Source organism: Podarcis tiliguerta (genome assembly GCF_965153285.1).
Source record: "Podarcis tiliguerta genome assembly, chromosome: Z".
Lineage (NCBI taxonomy): Eukaryota > Metazoa > Chordata > Lepidosauria > Squamata > Lacertidae > Podarcis > Podarcis tiliguerta.
This window is the reverse complement of record NC_139553.1, coordinates 28,504,229-28,523,982: the sequence shown is the minus strand read 5'-3', so window position 1 is coordinate 28,523,982 and position 19,754 is coordinate 28,504,229. Positions and strand designations below refer to the sequence as shown.

The 19,754-nt window shown below is 44.9% G+C and overlaps 1 protein-coding gene across 2 annotated transcripts in view; it reads left to right on the top strand.

Moving 5' to 3' along the window:
* The window catches only part of BRWD3 (bromodomain and WD repeat domain containing 3), a 73,385-nt gene extending 65,624 nt beyond the window's left edge, over window positions 1-7,761 (top strand). For both annotated transcript variants that reach the window (XM_083423337.1, XM_083423338.1), the window contains one exon: window positions 1,033-7,761. In XM_083423337.1, coding sequence (XP_083279463.1) covers window positions 1,033-1,799 — 767 coding nt within the window. In that variant the 3' untranslated portion in view covers window positions 1,800-7,761. The remainder of the gene's footprint in view (window positions 1-1,032) is intronic.
* Window positions 7,762-19,754: the final 11,993 nt, after the last annotated feature.

Genomic DNA, 19,754 nt, shown 5'->3' with positions numbered 1-19,754 from the left:
TTACTTACAACTCCAATCCTAAACATCAGGTGGCATGAATTTCAAGAATCTAGGCACACGGGGATCCTGAAACCCTGAGGTTTGGCAATCACACACTTTGGGGGTCAAATTATAAAACTTTCTTATGAATAAATGATAGAAGAAAAGCAAGCAGAAGGTCCAACAAAATACAAAATAGGCCAGAGTACTGTGGCTTTCAAACTAAACTAATCCTAGCCTAGCCACTACAATACAATGGTTCTAATTTAGTTAAAAATCTATCTTCATAGCAAGTCCAGCCAAATTCCTGACAGTGGAGGGAACAAGCTGCAAGTGAAACTCAGCCTCATAAAGTCTCTGTCCCCTCTCCTGGGCAAGTGACCCCTGACTCCTTCTGACCAATAAGCTTCAGAGTCAGTCAAGTACCCCTTTTGCATCTGAAGAGGACTGGCAGGAGATACCTGACAGACTGGCTTAGGGAATTGGTGGGCAGTTCCAGGGTCCATTGGATAGGTGTTATGTAGCAAACTTGTGTTTAGTTATTGGTTACAAAATGAAGGCTTCAGGGGATGTAGGCTAGGCATAATCAAGGATAAAAAGGAGGAGAAGCAGGAGGTTGTTCTTTATAACTCACTTTGAGTCCCTGTCAGGGAAAAAAGATGGGGTGTAAATAAATTTGTTGTTGTTGCGAGTGTGGCTCAGCATCCCTAGCATTGCAATATCCCTGTGATCTGTTGGGTGGTGGGCTCAGCCTTGCAGAGGCCCAGTACCAGTCTCATGGGTAGGCGTCTGCCTCTTGATTCAGCAATGCACTTAATCATGTATTTGTTTAAAAACCAACTCTTTGTTTCAGATTAAAATTGCTTACCTTTGAGCAGGTGTAATGAACAATCCACTTTCATCTTGGTAGGCAGAGAACTTTTGAAACGAGACTGCTTGTTCTATGAGTAAATTTCTTCCAGGCTGGAAAAAAATATTTTGTTTTCTCCAGGAAACTGAGATCTAGCTCTGTAGCAGCATCGTTGACAAATACATTTGTTTGAATTTCTGTAGATCAGCCTTCTGATAAGCCCTTGACAAATGGTGATGGGAGAGAGCCCCGAGCAACAGTCAAGCGGAAGCTCTCAAGTGCATCAGAAGAGGACGAACCCATTGGTGAAAAGAAGAAGAGAGAAGAAAAAGAAAAGCCAGGCTTATCCTCCTCAGAAAGTGGAGATTCACGATCAAGCTCAAGTTCTGAAAGCGGATGTGGCTCTGATTCTGACTCTGAATCAAGCTCTAGAACAGATCAGGACTACATAGATGGAGACCATGACTACAGCAAATCTGTGCAAGTGAAACCGAAAAGAAAAATCCGAAGGAACATCTCCAGTGGGCAGAGAAATTGGCAGGGTAGAGGGACAGGAAAGAGAGGGAGATGGGGCCGGTGGGGTAGGTGGAGCAGAGGGGGGCGAGGCAGCCGGAGGGGAAGAGGCTGTAGCAGAGGAAGAAGAGGAGGCAGGGGAGGAAGAAGAGGGAGAGGGAGAGGAGCCTCCAGAGGAGCCTCCAGAGCCAAGCGCCCACGAATTGCCGATGATGAATTTGAGAATCTTTTGGGGGGACGCTTCAGTGAGAACACATTTGGTGGGCGGTTCAGTAGGCCGCCTCGGATTAAAACTAGGAATGAGGGCAGGCGAACCGTTTTATATAATGACGATTCAGACAATGACACTTTTGTGCACACTGAGGATCCCCTGAACCTTGGTACTTCTAGGTCAGGCAGGGTGCGGAAAATGACAGAAAAGGCCAGGGTCAGCCATCTCATGGGATGGAATTATTGACAAATGGGAAACTGGAAGTGAACAATGGTGTTTGACGACCTAAGGCCTTCTACTGCAGGGATTTTTGCCAGAAAATCTACAACGCAAATTGTGTGGGGACTCTGCTCACATTTTTCTGTGGTGCTTTTTCCATTTTGCCCATATGTATGTTCAAAGACTTCTGATTGCCACATGTTCTTGGCCAAAAGAAGCCTTGCCCATTCATTCTATATCTGCAGAAATACTTTCCCACACTACACTTTGAGTTTGTCATAGGAGGACAGTGGCAATGGAATCATGATTTTGATGTCTCCCCTTGTTTTTCTTTTTTGGGTTCTGTGTGTTTTGTGCATTATAGAAACAGCACCTTCTTACAGAGATTTTGAATTGTCTGCCATGAATTCCTTACATTCAGTAATAACTTTTGCACAATTCACCGATCTTAAAGGCAGCTATAAAATGTTTACAGTTTCTCTATTGTGCACAGAATATGAATAATTTCAATCTTTCCAAGCCAAACTTTCATGAAGTATGTTCATACTTGGGTATCTCGGTATGCTTTTCTCATTGGTTCTTAATTCATGTTTTAAAAATGAGAGGGAGAAAGAGGGGTGGTTGGGGCTTGGTGCCTTGTAAATACGTAGCAAACTTTTGACATGCATTAACAGATGCATGCATTAATAATATTATACAATGAGATACTTGAGAACTATGAATATCTAGACACACAGGTGCCAAATGCAAAAGTTAACTTGCTTCTATATTCGTTCTGATGCCCTCATATTGTTATAGCATTAATTGAGACTGCCAATAAGGTGTTAACATCAGCTTTGATATTTTCTCTTCTTCGCAGCCACTGATTTTCTAGTAGCTTAGCTGCCTCCGGAATTGCAAATAATAGAAACATTAGAATTCATTTCCTTTTCTTCATTTATGGGATTGCTGTAGGTTGTGTGGCATTAGCACAGTCCGTCATTAAATGACAAAATAGCCATTTGTCAGGTTTCAACCTGACAATCATACTCACAATGCTTTACATGCTTTAATTTGATTCTTGCAACTACAACATAACTTTTTTATGCTATGGTAACTTTGCCGACTCACTTAGTATGGACAACCATCTCAATCTTCCCCGGGGCAGGGAATCATAACACCCTTGATTAAGAGATTGCTAATTGGCAAAGGAGCTCCAGGCCACGGAGCTCCTCCCCTCTCCCTCCCCCCGGCTTCCCCATTCACTTTGGTGGAAGGGCATGATTGGCTCACTTTTATTTTTTTGTGTGCGTGCTAATCAGCTCCTTCTGTTGAAGAGGACACAGCTCCACAAATGCAGAACATCTGTGTGTGAATTTTGGCATGTATGGATTTCTCATTGGGTGTGATGCCATCTGGTTTGATACTGAGAAATAATTTGCACAGGGCTCTTCTTGTAACAGTGTTGAACAGTGCATCAGTGTAAGGGGAATCTAGGCTTTGGGAAGCATGTTTGTCCCTCATCACTGTAGCAAGTGAATTTCAGAAATGTGCTTTCCCCCTTCTCTTGAATAAGAGTTTCATTTTTCTATTTTGTGTAATTCACCATCCCAGAGATAAAATAGAAGGGTTGACAGCATATGAAAGAGAAACAGAAAGCCAAATAAAATAATGAGTGAAATTTCATAACATTATTTCTATCTAGCCTGCAAGCAATTCTTTCGCTAGGCACACTTGGTCAGTAACATTGCTGGATCTCCACAGAATTACAGTATAATTATTTATATATAACATGTGTAAGAAAATCCATATATACACATGCATACGAAAGTGGCTGTGGATCATCTAGTGTAAAAAATAGATTTTAAAAACAGTCAAATGGGAAGGCATTTGCCAATTAGGGCAAAAATAGAAGAATTATGTTATTGAGTTATGTGATATAGAAACCAAGCGTTTATTTATATACACAGTGGATACAAATCCAGGAGTCAGGTATGGCACACAGTTGTCCTGATTCAGATCCTTTCTCCCCATGAAAGCCTGGAAGTGTTCTTGGAGCATCCTTTAATACAAGAGCTCCATGTTTGCTTCTGAGAGTGTGCAGGCTGTGCCTCAGGATGTGCAAGTATAGAATCCTTTTGTTCAGTGTAGTATTTCAGATCTACGAGACAGGTGTGTGCTTAAAAGGAAACCTCAAGCATATCTCCTGCTATACTATATAGACCGGCTATACTGTCACCATGGTTGCTTGTAACCACAATGGGGACAAATAGTGTTATTTTAAAGAACTGAAATCCTGTCCCCAGAGAAGGTATTCACTTGTTTACAGGTATTTACTGTGGAGACCTATGCCCTAAGGAGCGGTGTGTGCTTCTTTGAAACAACAATTACAATTTGGGAGAAATGCCTTCAGTGTTCTCTTTTATTTAGGACTAATTATGTACTGTGAAGATGATAGGAAAGCAAGAATACTTTTCTAGGATGAAAGTATTTTTAGGATATGTGTTCATTACTGTCAGGAAACCAGGCTACAATAGTGCTGCAACAACAGAACATCTATTCTAAAGGAAATGGAGGTTTCTTGTGCATGTTGAGGAATAACCTGGTGGTGTTTTATTTAGTTTGGTGGTTGGGATAGTTATCAACTGAGGATTCCTTATTGTACCCATTCATCTGTTGTTTGAGGATATCAATCAGGTGATGTGGGCCACCCTGAAACGCAATTAATTTGGACAGGGTTTACTTTCCAAAGTTAAAATTGTATAGGACTCTGTAGCAATATTGGCTTGGAAATAACAAAATTGGACCCATTCTTCGGTAGACAACTCTCAGGACCTCTCGGATTTGGACTGCCAAGGCCCTACTTCATTCTACCCCATTTTTATTTTCCTTGCACCTTTCCCTGTTCCTTTCAGGTGCTGTTGGTTCCTTTGTACCACTTGCCCTGTGGATGCTCCACATGTTCAATTTCTGGACATCAACCCACTAGGCTGTTGGCAGCCTCAGTGAGATCAGATGCACTCAATGGAAGGCAGCTTCTTGGAGATGTGGAGGCTTGGCCTTCCCCATGATTTGTGTGACACCACAAAAAAACTTTCACTGTAAAAGCTTGGGATTTGAAAAATCCAGAGAATGCCATACTAAATCAGTGTAATGGTCTGTCTACAATTTTGTTTGTTTCTTACTGCAAGCCTTAGGATCTTGTCCTGTGAACTCATTATGTGTCTTGGTATTGCTCCCAGTTATTCTAACTGGCAGTAACTGAATATCTTCATTGTATTTATGCCAAATTATGCTCACCAATAAACCTCCCAAAGGAACAGTATTTAGAAAGGAAATGGTGCTGGATTCTACTGAACAGCTGAGCAGAATTGCTTTAAGGGATTCTGCAAGGAGGCCAAAGCTGTATCCTGTAAATTGGCCATTCAAATTCAAAACTAGATTATGTTTCACTGCAGAAAACTTTGTTGCAGTGAAACACAATTGCTCCATTTTATCTGAATTGCCCATCATGCCTGACTGTAGGCTGTTCAGTGCTTGCCTGAGGCTGCCTTCACAATTTGCCACATGCATTTTGGAAGTGGTATTCTAAACAGAACAGTAACCAATCATCTTTAGCAATAACCAGCATGGTATATGTGGAAATGCAGAACACCTATTTTCAAAGATTTCAGGTTCAACCTCCCTGCTTAAGATGAGTTAGAACTTTGGATTTTTACATAAGATATATGAAACCTTTCTGTTCCAGTCAAGACCAATACTGAAATCTTTTATCTGAAATGCATTTAATGCTTTCCTGAACTTTTGAATTTTGGGCAACATCTTAAATGGTTATATCAACTGAATTTTAAGTCTCTCATCTGCCATTAAGAAGCAAAGGGTTTGTGAGGTATTTTTTTGCATTCTATCATTTTCTAGTTTCTAGTTTCAATTTATTTGTTAGTAATAGGAACAAAAGGTAATAGGACTTCAAAAGTAAAGTAACAAAAGTAATAGGACTTCAAGTTCCCACATACCACGTTGATTTCTTGTTCAAGTAAACCTATTCCTTCTCATTCCACGTGTAATCTTTAAATTCTAAAATAGCAATACCCCCCCCCCCCACGATCAAAGCCTAAGGTGTTACTGCATTTTGTGGAGGGAACTTAATTCTCTACCATATGTTGCTTCTGTTGTTTGGCAGCCTTGGACCCCTTGGTTGCAGAATATTTCTTAGCATTAAGCCAAACCATACAAAGCTGTTGGTCATGGCTAAGGTTAAGCTGAGTAATTTATCTTCACCTAACACAGCAGATCATGTATTGGCACAAAGCAGGATAAACTAGATTTAGTCTAAGAACATTTCACCAACCTTAACTTACACACTGAATGCAAGCAGTTCTCTCTATTGCAAAGTTAGTGTAATGTATGCTACAAAATATAATAACTTTTCTATTTATCAGAACAATTAAATATTTATGGGAAGAATGCACTGTTCAACACCTAACTGTGCTCTATTAGAAATCTCTTAGGTGTTTTCATTATGTTCTTTAAAATGATGTATTCTAAATGGCTACATTTACAAGGAATCTCCCCCCCCCCCCCAATATTACTACCGTATATCAGATGTTTACATTTTTTAAAGAATTTCACAATGGTGATTATCAATCTGCAATGTTTCTAGCATTTTTTAAAGACCCTTCAAACACAGAACAACACTTTGACATGTATAGCTCAGTATATCAGACGTTGGCCCACAACAAAATACATGTGTTACAGATCCCTGCATGTTTATCAGCTCTTGTGCAAGCCCGTTAAAATGAACAGGAAGTGCTCATAAGGTTTGCCTTGCACAGCCTCTTTATTTTAAATGAGCAAGCGCAGAAAAGTTCTCTGCTGGATTGTGCTCTTATTTTCCAGCAGAATCGCTGTCACAGCCTTAACCTATAGTATTATATCAGATGGTGCTTTATGAATACATGTATATGCATGGATGTGGGTATGTAATTAGCAGACTGTGTTTTTAAACAAAATGGGTACTTTATAATAATCCTGCTGCATACCCGCCATACCATTTTGGCATTCTCCATCCAAATATTTAAAGTATACACTAAGAATAGTAGGCCTCAGTCTTTATAAGATTGTACTTCATGCCCTCCTTATTTCCCCTCCCTCCTTCCCCAAGGTGGTGTGCAAGAGAGTAGGAGTGCTTGAAATGTGGCTGTCAGTATTTGATTATAGTATATGTCTGTTCCTCCCCCCAAACACACACACACACACACACACACACACTCTTACACCTGTAGTCTTAACCTTTGCCAGGCTGATCGGCAAGCTCATGCCAAGACTTCTTTCTTTTTCTTTTTTAACAATTAAGTGGTATTCAGAAAGCATGTTTCCATTTCCAAGACAGATATATATGTGTGTGTGTGTGTGTGTGTGTTTCTGGCCTATTTTGCCTTTTCGTTAAAGCTTCACAGCAGGTTTTGTTGAGGAATATTACTCTTTACAACTGAGCTTCAGACACATGGAATCTTAGTGTCATCTAAAAGCTCTTAATGCCTGTATATTGTGTTCTTGACAGTGTAAAGTACTTCACAGTTAACACCCCTGCAGAAAAAAGGTGCACACAAATTGGTTTAAACTAATACTGTTTTGCTTTCATCTTGTTTTCAGAGGGTGCTCTATGTTCATATCTTTACATCTGCTATCTCAGGTCCCTTTAAAATGAAATGCTTCAGGGATTTTTGATGCCACTTGACGTTGGCAGACCAAATGTAATATTTATATGCAACAAGCTATTAGTTTTTTGTATTGTAAAAAAATGTAAATTTGTAAAGATTTTTTTTCTTAGGGGTTTTTTTTGGGGGGGAGCAGGGAGGGGAAAGGAAGTCACTTAATGTAATTTAGGATGTTTCATTTTTCCAGCTGTGGGATTATCTCAATAAAAATCCCCACTCATTCTATTATTTTTTGATTATTATTTTTTAGTGTTTTATTGTATATACAGAATAAACGTATTGATGGAAAATTATATCAAGTTCTTTAAAACAACAACCACCCTAAACAAGGGTGTTAGCCTAATCAGCTGCTTCCTACCTCCTTGGTGTGCAAGAGAAGGAGGTTTGGTTATAATGGTGAAACAATGAAAAGAGGATGCACAAGTTCAAGAGGTGCTGCTAGGTTCTGCATCTTGCAAAGATGTGTGAATAGCTGTTCTCTTGTGGCTGCTTGAAGTAGTCACTTCCCCTGGACAGCAGACTGCCCTTTGAGAATGACCCTCTCCAGTGGATCTCCCCTACATACCCAGCTCAGCCCTGTTTCTCAACAGTGCAGAAAGTCTCTTCTGCTGGCTACATGACTGCATAACCTTAGTCTCCTATGCAATGTGGAAAGTGCCATAGCTGGAGATCCATCGGGGGAGCAGCTACTACACCTGCCTTCTGGGGAAATCTGCCTCACTTTGCCCCATGAGTGGGAGGCCCTGGCTACTAGGCAATTGAATACCCTCCAGATGTGGACTAAAACTCCCATCACCCTGTCTGTTGACCATACCTGCTGGGACTGATGGTAGCTGTAGTCCAACAACATCTGGTGGGGCACCACATTGGATGCTTTCTCTTTAGCAGATGAGGAGTTTGACAGGCATGTGCTATAGGGAGGATTTACCAGTTGGATCTGAAGGCACCCCCCCAGGGTGTTATTGCTTTGTCACATCCCAAAGTTCTGCGACATTCTGCAGTACCCACAGGAGAAACAGGTTTCTGCCACTGAATTCCTGTTGTCCGTGTCTCCTGCAGGGTATTCCACCCACACTTGGGTTTTCAGTGGATTGTGATCCTCTTTCCATGCTTCTGGCTCACCACGCATTGTGGGTGGATGGGTGATACATAGGGACCTGGATCAGTTTCTCCCTGTCCCATAGTTTTCAGTCACTTCTGTCTAAAGCTTTGGGGAAGTTATCTTTCTTTTATTGCCTCTGTTGTACGTATTGAAAAAGCGCTTATTGCACTGGGGTAACATCCACACCGTGCATTCAAAGCACATGGCTTCTCTTAAAGAATCATGGAGAGTGTAGCCTACCCTACACAAAGTTACAAATCCTAGAATCTTTAGCTACAGTTCCCAGGGTTCTTTGGAGGAAGCAGTGGGAAAGTCTAGAATGTCACCCAGAAGACAATGAGAGCAGAAATTCACAGCAGTTCCCCTTTTTGTATGCTAGGTGGAACCGTGGACATAAAATGTGCAAATTAAATCCGTATCCTCTTGGCGTCAGCAATGTCTAAAGCCGTTTAGTCATCTTGTCATCACAACACTCCCAATTTTGCAGACAGCATTACGAGAGCAGCAAGTGGTTTCTGGGTCAGGGGAGAATGATACTTGCAGCTGGATATATATCCTGATTTCCCTGTCCCCTTTGGCCACCAAACTGGGTGCATTTGCCGCCTTGTACACAATGTATAGGACTGGCACATGATTGAATATCACTTTTCAAGCTTAATCCTGCATATGACCCACCTAGCTGCAGTTTGGTAGCTGGCGTCACAGAATCTCCATGTTCAGAAGCAGCAGGCCTCTATATAGCAGTTGCTGGGTGGGAATCAGTAGTAGACAAAGACTCTTGCTTTCACTACTGAAAGCTTATACTGGTGTTACTAAGAGAGAGAAAAGTGCTGAACCTGTTGGACCATCAGCCTGATCTAGCATGGCAGCTGTTAACGTTTTTTGTGACTATAGGATGCCCAGTACTAGGTCACATAAAGAGGCCCTTAATCCACCTTGTTCAGTCTCAATAATAACCCACATATGAAAGGCTTAATTTCTTTGTAGTTTTTGTTTTTGACTCAGGTATTGTGATCAGAGGCAATGGCCTTGTGCTTTTTACAAATGAGGGGTTTTCCGTGTGGTTTAATTAGCGAGTCATCACTGTTTGGCCAAAGTAATTGCTGAATGTCTTTATGAATGATTCCAGCATGCACCAAAATAATTGTGTGGATTGCAGGAGTCTTTCACACAACACATCACGATAAATAAATTGGCATACTCACTTCTAAAGGGTACCTTGTGTACTTCTGCTTCAAATATAGTATTGTTTTCTACCTCTTAGTTTCCTTCCCTCTTGCCAAATATCGCAGATAGCGCTATTGAAATAAGGATTTCCTCCTACGCAGCCAAGGGTTGCCTCCTCTACAGGACTTGATTGTGCTATCACAAATTCAGCACAAGGACTCCCCTCACAGGATAATTTCCCTGGTAACATGTTGTGAACCCAAATATAGGATTGTGGAAAAGAAGGATTATGATTATGACTTTATTTTTGTAAGCTTCACAGTGGCAGATTTTATAACTATCTGTTCCCTCTTAGCAAGAAGAGCTGAGAGTTTACATTCTGTTATTCTGCATACCATATCCAAAGTGGTCAGTAAAACAAGAAAAAAATTAAATTCAATGCAACCTTAAAACCACTTCTTAAAAATCGCAATAAAACATTGAAAGGGAAGGCAAATAACAGTGGTGGCTGGTGCCCATTGTGCCTGATATGCCAGAAAGCAGGGATGCCAAAAGTAGGTGAAGCCAGAGTCAATGACAGGCAGAGCCACCCATTCTCTGTACTAAGTTCTACAAAAGTAACACTGAGACCAGGGAGTGTAAGGTAACCAGCATGCTTGAGTCTAAAGCAGTGGTTTCTAACCTTTTTTTGGCCATGCCCCACCTAAGCATCTCTAAAATCCTGATGCCCCCTCCCCTCATGAACTATAATTCTTATTATTCAAAAAGTGAACTGTTCACATAGAGGAAGCCTAAAAGGCCATTAACTGTTAATAACTCATTCTCAAATTGCCCCCCATTAAAAATCAAATTGCCCCCCCTGTGGTGTGTGTGCCCCACATTGGGAACCGTGGGTCTAAAGCACGGAGGGTATAATGCCATAGAGTAAGCTCTCCTGTCACTTCCCCTCAGCTTGGGAGGAAATGGGCAAGCAAACCTTTTGCTGTACTCAGTCTACATTTGAATGTGTTGTGTGAGCAGCTCTGAGCTGCTCCCTCTAGAAACATGGCTTTAATCAGCCTCTAGCTAGCACAAAAGAATGTGCTAGACAAGAAATGGAGTCTGAAAACCTAAACCAATAATTTAGGAACGTTTAGCATTTTAGAAATGTTTTAGTGCCTGTGCAACTTGGTATAAAAAAACACATGAATCTGACCTTTGAAGTGTTTTCTAAGTAACCTATTTTATAACTTACCACATGTGCGATCTGTGTGCTAGGGAAGTGGGATACAGTGGTACCTCGGTTTTTGACTGTAATCTATTCTGGAACACCATTTGACTTCTGAAACATTCGAAAACCAAGGTGCAAAGGGTGGTCTGTAAATTTACAGAGAAAATTGAGAAAAATACAGTGGTACCTCAGCGGAAGCCATTCAACTTCCAAGGTGCAGTCGAAAATGGAAGCATTTACTTCCGGGTTTTCAGCGTTCAGAAACCAAAATGCTTTACTTCCAAGATGCTCAAAAACCAAGGTACCACTGTACTTTGGAATTCACTGGAAAGGCACATTTTCAAGGTTTTCTAGCTTACATTTCCACACTTTTCTTCCCTACATGTTTTGCCATGCTAAATCTCTGCTGGGGTTCTCTCACCAAAGAGTACTTGCCCCAAATTTGGGTCTTGGCTTCCAACAGGGAGCCAAATTCCAACAGGGAGCAGGGAGCTGACAATTGGTGCAACTTCCTGGACTGCTTGCAAGAAAAGGAGGCAGGTAGGAGGGGGCTGGCTGAGGGCCAGCTGAGGTTGGTGGGGCAGTGCCCTGTTTGTCCTAATAGACCAGACCACAACCACCAAAGATTGAAGCCTGTTGGAGCACAGCCTGCTGCTTAAGTGGAAGCTCAGAAGTGGCCAAGCAGATATTCCTAGAGAGGGCCTTCCACAATCTCAGCACCACAGAGAAGTGTGTGTCTCTGTTATACTTCTGATAAGGCACATCAAAGGGTGTTAAGGATGTTATCCCTGTGTGTGAGAGAGAGTGAAAGAGAAATTTGAAATGGTTAAGTATCCCTCTATCATTCCACCACTTCCAGGATTACCCTTTCCAGTGCCCAACCCCTACACCTGCTTTCATGCTATCTTAGCCAACCACTGGTTTGGGAAAAAGCCTTTGCTGAGATAACAGGTAGTTCCACCCTACGACTCTGGCTACACAAACCAAATGGGAGTAGAAAGAAAAGGTATAGGAGGGAGATTAATTTCTTTAGAATGAAGAGGTGATGTATTCTTTCGCTTTTTGTTTCTAAAAAAGCCCCAATGTGCCCTTTCCCTGTCCATTTTAAGAACACAAGAAGAGCCCTGCTGGATCAGGCCAAAGGCCCATCTGGACCAATATCCAGCTCTAGCAGTGGCCAACCAGATGCCTATGATAAGTGTGCAAGGAGGACCTGATTGCAACAGCACTCTTCTCATCTGCAGTTCCCAGAAACTGATATTCAAAGGCATACTTCAGGGGTCAGCAGGGGGCTTTTTCATCAGGGGGTCGGTCCACTGTCCCTCAGACCTTGTAGGGGGCCGGACTATATGTTGGAAAAAAAATATGATCAAATTCCTATGCCCCACAAATAATCCAGAGATGCATTTTAAATAAAAGGACACATTCTACTCATGTAAAAACACACTGATTCCTGGACCGACTGCGGGCCGGATTTAGAATGTGATTGGGCTGGATCCGGCCCCCGGGCCTAAGTTTGCCTACCCATGGCATAGTTTCTTTTATTGGCGTGAAAGGGAGAGAGAGAGAGAGGAAGGAGAATTCCAAGTTTGGGGCAAATAATCTTTGGTGAGAGAACTCCAGCAGAGATTTAAATCACAAAATATTCAGCAAAGTGAAGTGTGGAAATATAAGCTGTTAGATCTTTAAAATATGTGCCCCTCCAAAATATCCCTTTAAAAAGTTTCATTCCAAAGTTTCCCTCTTCCCACAGCATAGGAAAATGACCACATTTGGTAAGTTTAAAAATTGGTTTACTTACATACTCTTCAAAAGTCAGGTTCATATGTTTCAGAAAAGTTGCACAGGCAGTAAAACTCAGCTAGTTGCAAAGTGATAAAAGTTCTTAAATTATTGGTATGGAACTCAATAGAGGTTTGTGAGAGCCACGTAGCTGAGTACACTAGGTACAACAATAAGCGGACATAGCTAAGGCTGGTGTTCATTCCTTCAGGGGCGGAGCTACCTGCCCCAGCACCTGGAGTGGTGGGAGGTGGGGCTAGCCACCTGCACGGCGAGCATCCCTAGCTGCCTGCTGCCCATGTGGTGAGCGTTGGGGGGGACACGCTGCTAGCTGCCCACGGCAGCATAGTCCCGAATGGCCCACTGCCTGTGTAGTGAGCAGCCGGTGGCGCTGCCCATGCAATGAGCGGGGGTGGTGGTGGGGGTGGTGCAGCATTGTCACCCGCCCTCACAGCTGACACCCGGTGTGCACCACACCCCCCACACCCTCCTTCCTCCACCAGTGTATCCCTTCATGCATTAATTAGACTTAAGCATGTTGGTTATATGAGGCTGGTTATACCACCCACACCTCTGACCAAAGGCACTGGCTCCTGGAGGCAGAGGCTCTTTGGGCCCCCAATCTATTTCCCCCTTTTTTTTTTGAGGGGGCCACTCATTGTTGAGCCTGAGCGAGGAGCTGGACACAGAGTGATGTCAGGACGTTATGTGATGTCAGCTGTTAAGTTGTGGGTGAACATATCAGACGACACAGCGATTCTTCAAACAGTTCTTGTTTATTCACAGGCCAGAACAGAACTGAACTGAAGGGTTCAGTCAGCCTGCTTATATAGAGCTCCAGTACAATGTAACTGTAATAATTTTCTAAAACTATCCAATCACTGAACGTCACTTTTGATCCCTTATTTGCATAACTATCTACAGTATCCCCCTGCTGGCCCAGGGTGAGAACTTCAGTACATAACACCCCTTCCCACTGAGATAGGACGTTAGTTACAATCGTAATGGTTTCCTTTTATACAGCACTACACGTAATGGTTCAATTAGGCACAAAAGCATATCAGTTACATTTCACATACTTCCACTAGACCAACAGTGTTACATGTCCAACAACATAGTCCTTTAAATAAGTTGGGCGCTTGGAAACTCTGCCGGACCGCCGGGGACCGGTACCCAAGTCTGTGGGGCCGCCCAATTCTTGCTGAGGCTGTGGTGCGACCCTAGGTGGTGTTGAAACCAAGTCCCCTGGATCCGCTGCTGTGGGTGGAACCTCCGCAAATGGAGTTGGCGGAATGTCAGGCACGGCAGTGGTCTGAGTCTGTGGGAAGTCCGGCAGACCCTCTGAAGTGACTTGGTTCGGATCCATGCCCACAGTTTGCAAGAGAGGTGGAGCCTCACCATCTGTAAGTGTCTGTTCAGGAGCCATGAGCGCACTTGGGGGCACCACGGTAGTGTCCAAGTCCCCAAACCTGTGCCTAAGCTGGTCTATGTGCTGGCGCCACAAGCGTCTGTCTACGAGTGCCACCTGGGACAAGCGAGGTCCAGTGACTCCCACTACTGTGGCTGACACCCAAGGAATGTCCCCCACAAAGTTCCCGGACAAAGACCTGGTTTCCTGGAACAAATGACCATGGCGCGTTGGCACAGCCTGGGGGTTCAGCAACGGCAAAGTCCAGGTGCAGCCGGTCGAGCGGGCACCTGAGGCGGCGGCCCATAAGCAGTTCGGCAAGACTCCACCCTGTGCCGCATGAGGGGTGATGTGTTGCACGAACAAGTATCCGGTGACCAGTCTCCCCGGTCCAGGTGCCCCAGTGCCTCTTTTGCTGAGCACACCATTCTCTCCACTTGCCTGTTGCTGGATGGATGAAATGGTGCCGTTAGGGCATGGCGGATGCCCAGTCCCAAAAGATACCGCTCAAAAGTGCCTGACGTGAACTGCGGTCCATTGTCAGAGACAAGGACATCAGGACACCCATGCATCGCAAAGAGGCCTCGCAGCACCTGGATGACAGCCTCGGTAGGGGTGGAGGGCATCAGGGCCACCTCCAGCCATTTGGAATAAGCGTCCACCACTACCATAAAGGTCCAGCCGTGAAAGGGACCGGCCAGATCAATGTGCACCCTCGACCAGGGTGTCTTGGGCATCTCCCAGGTGTGTCCTTTACCTGCCGGTGGCGCAGGCCTCAATTCTTGGCACGCTTGACAGGCGGAAACCCAGGCAGTGATGGCATCGTCCATGTTAGGCCACCAGATGTAACAACGAGCCAACGCCTTCATTTTGACGATTCCTGGGTCGCCAACGTGCAGAGCCTCAAGGACGTATTGACGGAGTCTTTGGGGAATCACGACGTGGTCTTCCCACAGCAGACAGCCACAATGAGCTGAGAGTTCGTATTGTCTGGTTGCAAAAGGCCCTTGTGGCCACCCCCTCCACACCCAGTTGAGCACAAGGCTGATGGTGCGATCCTGGGCAGATGCGGAGGCCACAGTGGTAGCCAATACAGGCGCTGCCGGAAGATCCTCAATCAGGAGGTGTGATGAAGGAACGGCTTGTGATCGGCGATGAGGTCAAAAGTCCTGCCATAGAGGTATTCATGGAACCTCTTCACTCCAGCCGCAAGTGCCAGTGCCTCCTTATCGAGCTGGCTGTAATTCCGTTCCATCGGAGATAGCGTCCTGGAAAAGTAGGCGAGCGGTGCTTCTCTTCCATCTGGAAAACGGTGACTAAGGACAGCGCCGATGCCAAAAGGTGAGGCGTCGCAGGCAAGGACCAGCTGCCTGGCTTCACTGTACTGTACCAGCACACTGTCCGATGAAAGGAGAGCCTTGACTGCGTTGAAGGCTGCCGTCTCCCGATGACCCCAGGACCAAGGTGTCTTCGTGCTGAGGAGTTGGTGAAGAGGCTCAGCCACCGTGGCTTCGTGGGGCAGGAACATGTTATAAAAGTTCAGCAGTCCTAGGAATGCCTGCAACTCTGTCTTGTTCTTTGGGATGGGGTCCTGCTGGATAGCGCGGATCTTGGATGTGGTCGGGTGAAGGCCGGAGGCGTCGATCAGATAGCCCAGGAACTCCACCTGTGGAACGGCGATCTGGCACTTCTCCCTCTTTACCTTGAGCCCGGCCTCCTGGAACCTGGTCAGCACGGCGCGGAGGCGCTCGAACAGCTGCTGGTGTGAGTCTGCGGACACCAAGACGTCATCAAAATATGGTACCACACCCGGAAGCCCTTGCAGTAGATGCTCCATAAGGCTTTGGAAGATGCCAGGAGCCACACTCACCCCGAACTGCAAACGGCGGCAGCGGAATGCCCCTCGGTGGGTGACGATTGTCTGGGCTTCAGCGGTGGCATCATCGACGGGCAGTTGTTGATAGGCTTGGGCAAGGTACAGCTTAGCGAAGACCTCACCCTCACCCAGGGAATGCAGCAGGTGTTGGACAACAGGAACCGGATAAGCATGCTGCTGAAGTGCCTTATTGATCGTGCACTTGTAGTCGGCACAGATTCTCACCGAACCGTCCAGCTTGACAGGTGTGATGATGGGGGTTTCCCACTTGGAGTGGTCAACTGGCTCCAAAACTCCTTGGGCGATCAGCTTGTCCAGTTGTTCGTCCACCTTAGCCTTGAGAGCAAAGGGAACCCTGCGTGGCTTTAGCTTGATGGGGGCGACTTGTGGATCAAGGCTAAAGGAGATGGGCGTACCTGTATATTGACCCAAAGTGCCGTCAAAAACCTCGGCAAAGTCTTTGACCAGACCCTCAGTCTCTGCGTTAGAGATGCAGTTGATGCCGGTGACTTCCAGGCCGAGGGCATCAAACCAGTCTAGCCCTAGGAGGCTTGGCTGCTGACCTTCGACCACCATCAGTCGGAGCAGGCCCGAAAAATCCTTGAAGGTGATCTGGAACCGGCCAACGCCTACCATAGGAATGTCGTTTCCCTGGTAGTCTCTCAGTTGTATGTGGTGAGAGTCGAGTTGCCTTTTGGACACTCTGGGTACCAGTCTTTTGATGGTGCTCCAAGACACGATGGACAGGGCAGACCCGGTGTCGATCTCCATGTCACATGGAGCTCCTTCAATGAGCACAGTGACGTTCAACTTGTGTCGCATAGGCGAGTCGGTTTGGCCAATCGTTGTTCCAGACGGGCTGTGGCAGTTGGTGAGAGCGAAACAGCTTTCCTTGGCGGACTGGAGTGAAGACTTGGACTTGCAAGTCGGTGCAGGGGGGGTGTCAGACGGAGCCGATCGGCAGACCTTAGCAATGTGGCCCCTTCTGGAACACGTCCGACAGATGGCATCTCTGAATCGACACTTGGCACGGGAATGGCTGCCTCCGCAGCCGGCACATTCCGATTGGCCCTTGGACTTCTTTTGGAACTTCCTGCGCTCCCGCTTTGTCTGGTGCACGCCATTGTCTTCACTGGAGGATGCCTCATCACTGCTGGCCTCTTCATGATGCACTGGAACTGGCTTCCTAGCAAGATGCAGGCTGCTGGCCTTGCAGATCTCCTGGGCGGAGCGTTCGGCAGCTTCCGAGGCCATGGCCTCCTCAATGGCTTTCTCCAGCGTGAGATCTGGCTTGGCGAGGAGACGCCGTTGCAGATGGATGTCCCGGACCCCGCAGACGATTCGATCCATCAGGGCATCATCTAAGTTTTGGAACTCGCAGTGCATTGCAGCCTGTCGGAGGGCGGCGGTGTAGTTGTTAATTGACTCCCCCTCTGCCTGGTTCCGGTGGTAGAACGCATGGCGGGCAGCAATCTTGGATGGCTTTGGCGCGTAGTGGTTGCGGAGCTTCTCTTTAATCGTGTCCCACGGTGTTGCCTGGACTGCTACAGGCGCAACCATGCTCGGGCCGTCTCGAACACCTCAGGCCCACAGAGGCTGAGGAATAGGCCCCGCTTAAGCTCCTGTGATACTTCCATCAGCTCATTGGCTTGGAGGTAGCAGTTGAACCGAGCGAGGTAGGAGTCCCATGATTCAGAGGCTGGCACAAATGGTGGTAGAGGCACAAGTGAAGCCATGGTTCCGATGCTGATATGGATGCGATGGATGGAACACAGTGCTCTAGCCAGAACAGTCTGCTCTGAATTGGTTCTGTTCAGTGATTTCACTCGGTGTTTCAGCTCAGTGATTCAGCTCCGCTCAGAGGGTGGCTGCATCTGGCTGTGCTCTGTTGTCCATCCATCCCACCCTCGTTGCCAGTGTTAGGTTGTGGGTGAACATATCAGACGACACAGCGATTCTTCAAACAGCTCTTGTTTATTCACAGGCCAGAACAGAACTGAACTGAAGGGTTCAGTCAGCCTGTTTATATAGAGCTCCAGTACAATGTAACTGTAATAATTTTCTAAAACTATCCAATCACTGAATGTCACTTTCGACCCCTTGTTTGCACAACTATCTACAGCATCCCCTTGCTGCCCCAGGGCGAGTACATCGCGTTAGGTCCCCTCAATGTTCTTCGGAAGATGGTGCCTCTGACGTAGTTATTGTGGTTGGTAACTTTATCTTCCACGAATTTGTCTAACCTTTTAAAGCCATCTGAGTTGGTAGCCATCACAACCTTTTTTTGGAAGGTCATTTTAATTGTCCTCTTCTCTGCCTTCTCCTGTTTTGTGACTGTTGTTTATGAAATGGCACTAGAACGGTTCCTGGTATGTATATATATATTTAATGGAAGCATGTGTGAGTGTTTGGTCTGGGCGGTTCCCAGAATGGTTCTTAAATCTAATATTTCTGTGTGTGGGTTTGGTGACCTGCAGCAATATATCACTAAAGTACAGACAAAATATTTTGTACAGCTCTTGACTTTCAGCTGATTTGAAAGTCAATGGAAACCAACATGACCCAGGAAGGCCCATGTGATGAGCAGCAATGATTCATCCTTATTCCCCCAATTAGCCATTGAAAGGGAACAAATATGGTACTAATGTTAGAGAGAACAGAGCAAGCAGCCAGTGGCTGTTTTTGATTGATTGAAAAGAGAGACAAATTGGGCTCTCTAAAAGGGTTATTTTAGAGAGAACTTTGAGACATCCATTGCAGGCCTAATGCTGTTCATTTCCACTTCTACTCAACCTGCATAACTGTATAAAATAAAGTGTATGTATTTGAATCTCTGGATTTCTTGTTGATTTGCTTTTATGCATTTTTATATTGCTTGTTTACTGGGCTTTAGGTTGTGTTTTTGGGTGGCAGTCAATGCTATTCCAACTCAGAGTAGACCCATTGAAGTTAATGTGAATGGCTAATGTAGTTTCATTGGTTTCAGTAGGTTTAACCTAGTTGTTTGCAACCCTTTGTTTTAATGGTGTATTTGCTTTTTGCCTGTACGCCACTTGCAGATTTATGAAACATTAAGCAGAATTTAAATGTTTTTAGATAAATAAATAGAAATATTGCTCTATGCCATTCATTCTCCAGTAACCTCATTCCCAGGAAACTAAATCCCAGAGTAAAACGCCCAGGGAAATACATACATGTGTACATACATACATATATACATACATACATATATACATACATAATTTTATTTGTATGCTGCCTTTCCACAGTTCAAACCATGCTCAAGGTGGCTTAAACAAAAATACAGCACATAAGTTTGTGTTATCATTGTGGAAAATCTAATTAAAAAAAAAATACAGCACATAACTGCAACACAACAAAAGTAGTCATAAACAATAATTAAACAATTAAAAAATACAAACCAAACTGAACGATTTCCACATATATTGCGACAAGATCTAAAATAAAGACACAAAAACCCAGCAGCAGCAACCCCCTCTCCACAAGACCCCACAAACAGCACCCCAGCCCAAAAGTCTTCAGCCTGTCTCCTGAGCTTCTTGTTTGCTCCTCCCAGCCCTTGGGTAGCTAGAAGCCACTGCCCAGAGGTGTGAGCTGGAAGTTGAGAGCTAAAGGGCTCTTGACTCTCAGCCAGTGGATCAGCCATCAACTGAAAAATCCCTCTTGGTCCTAAAGCACGAAGAGCAGAATCTCCTCCAGAAACAAGATGAAGAGCAG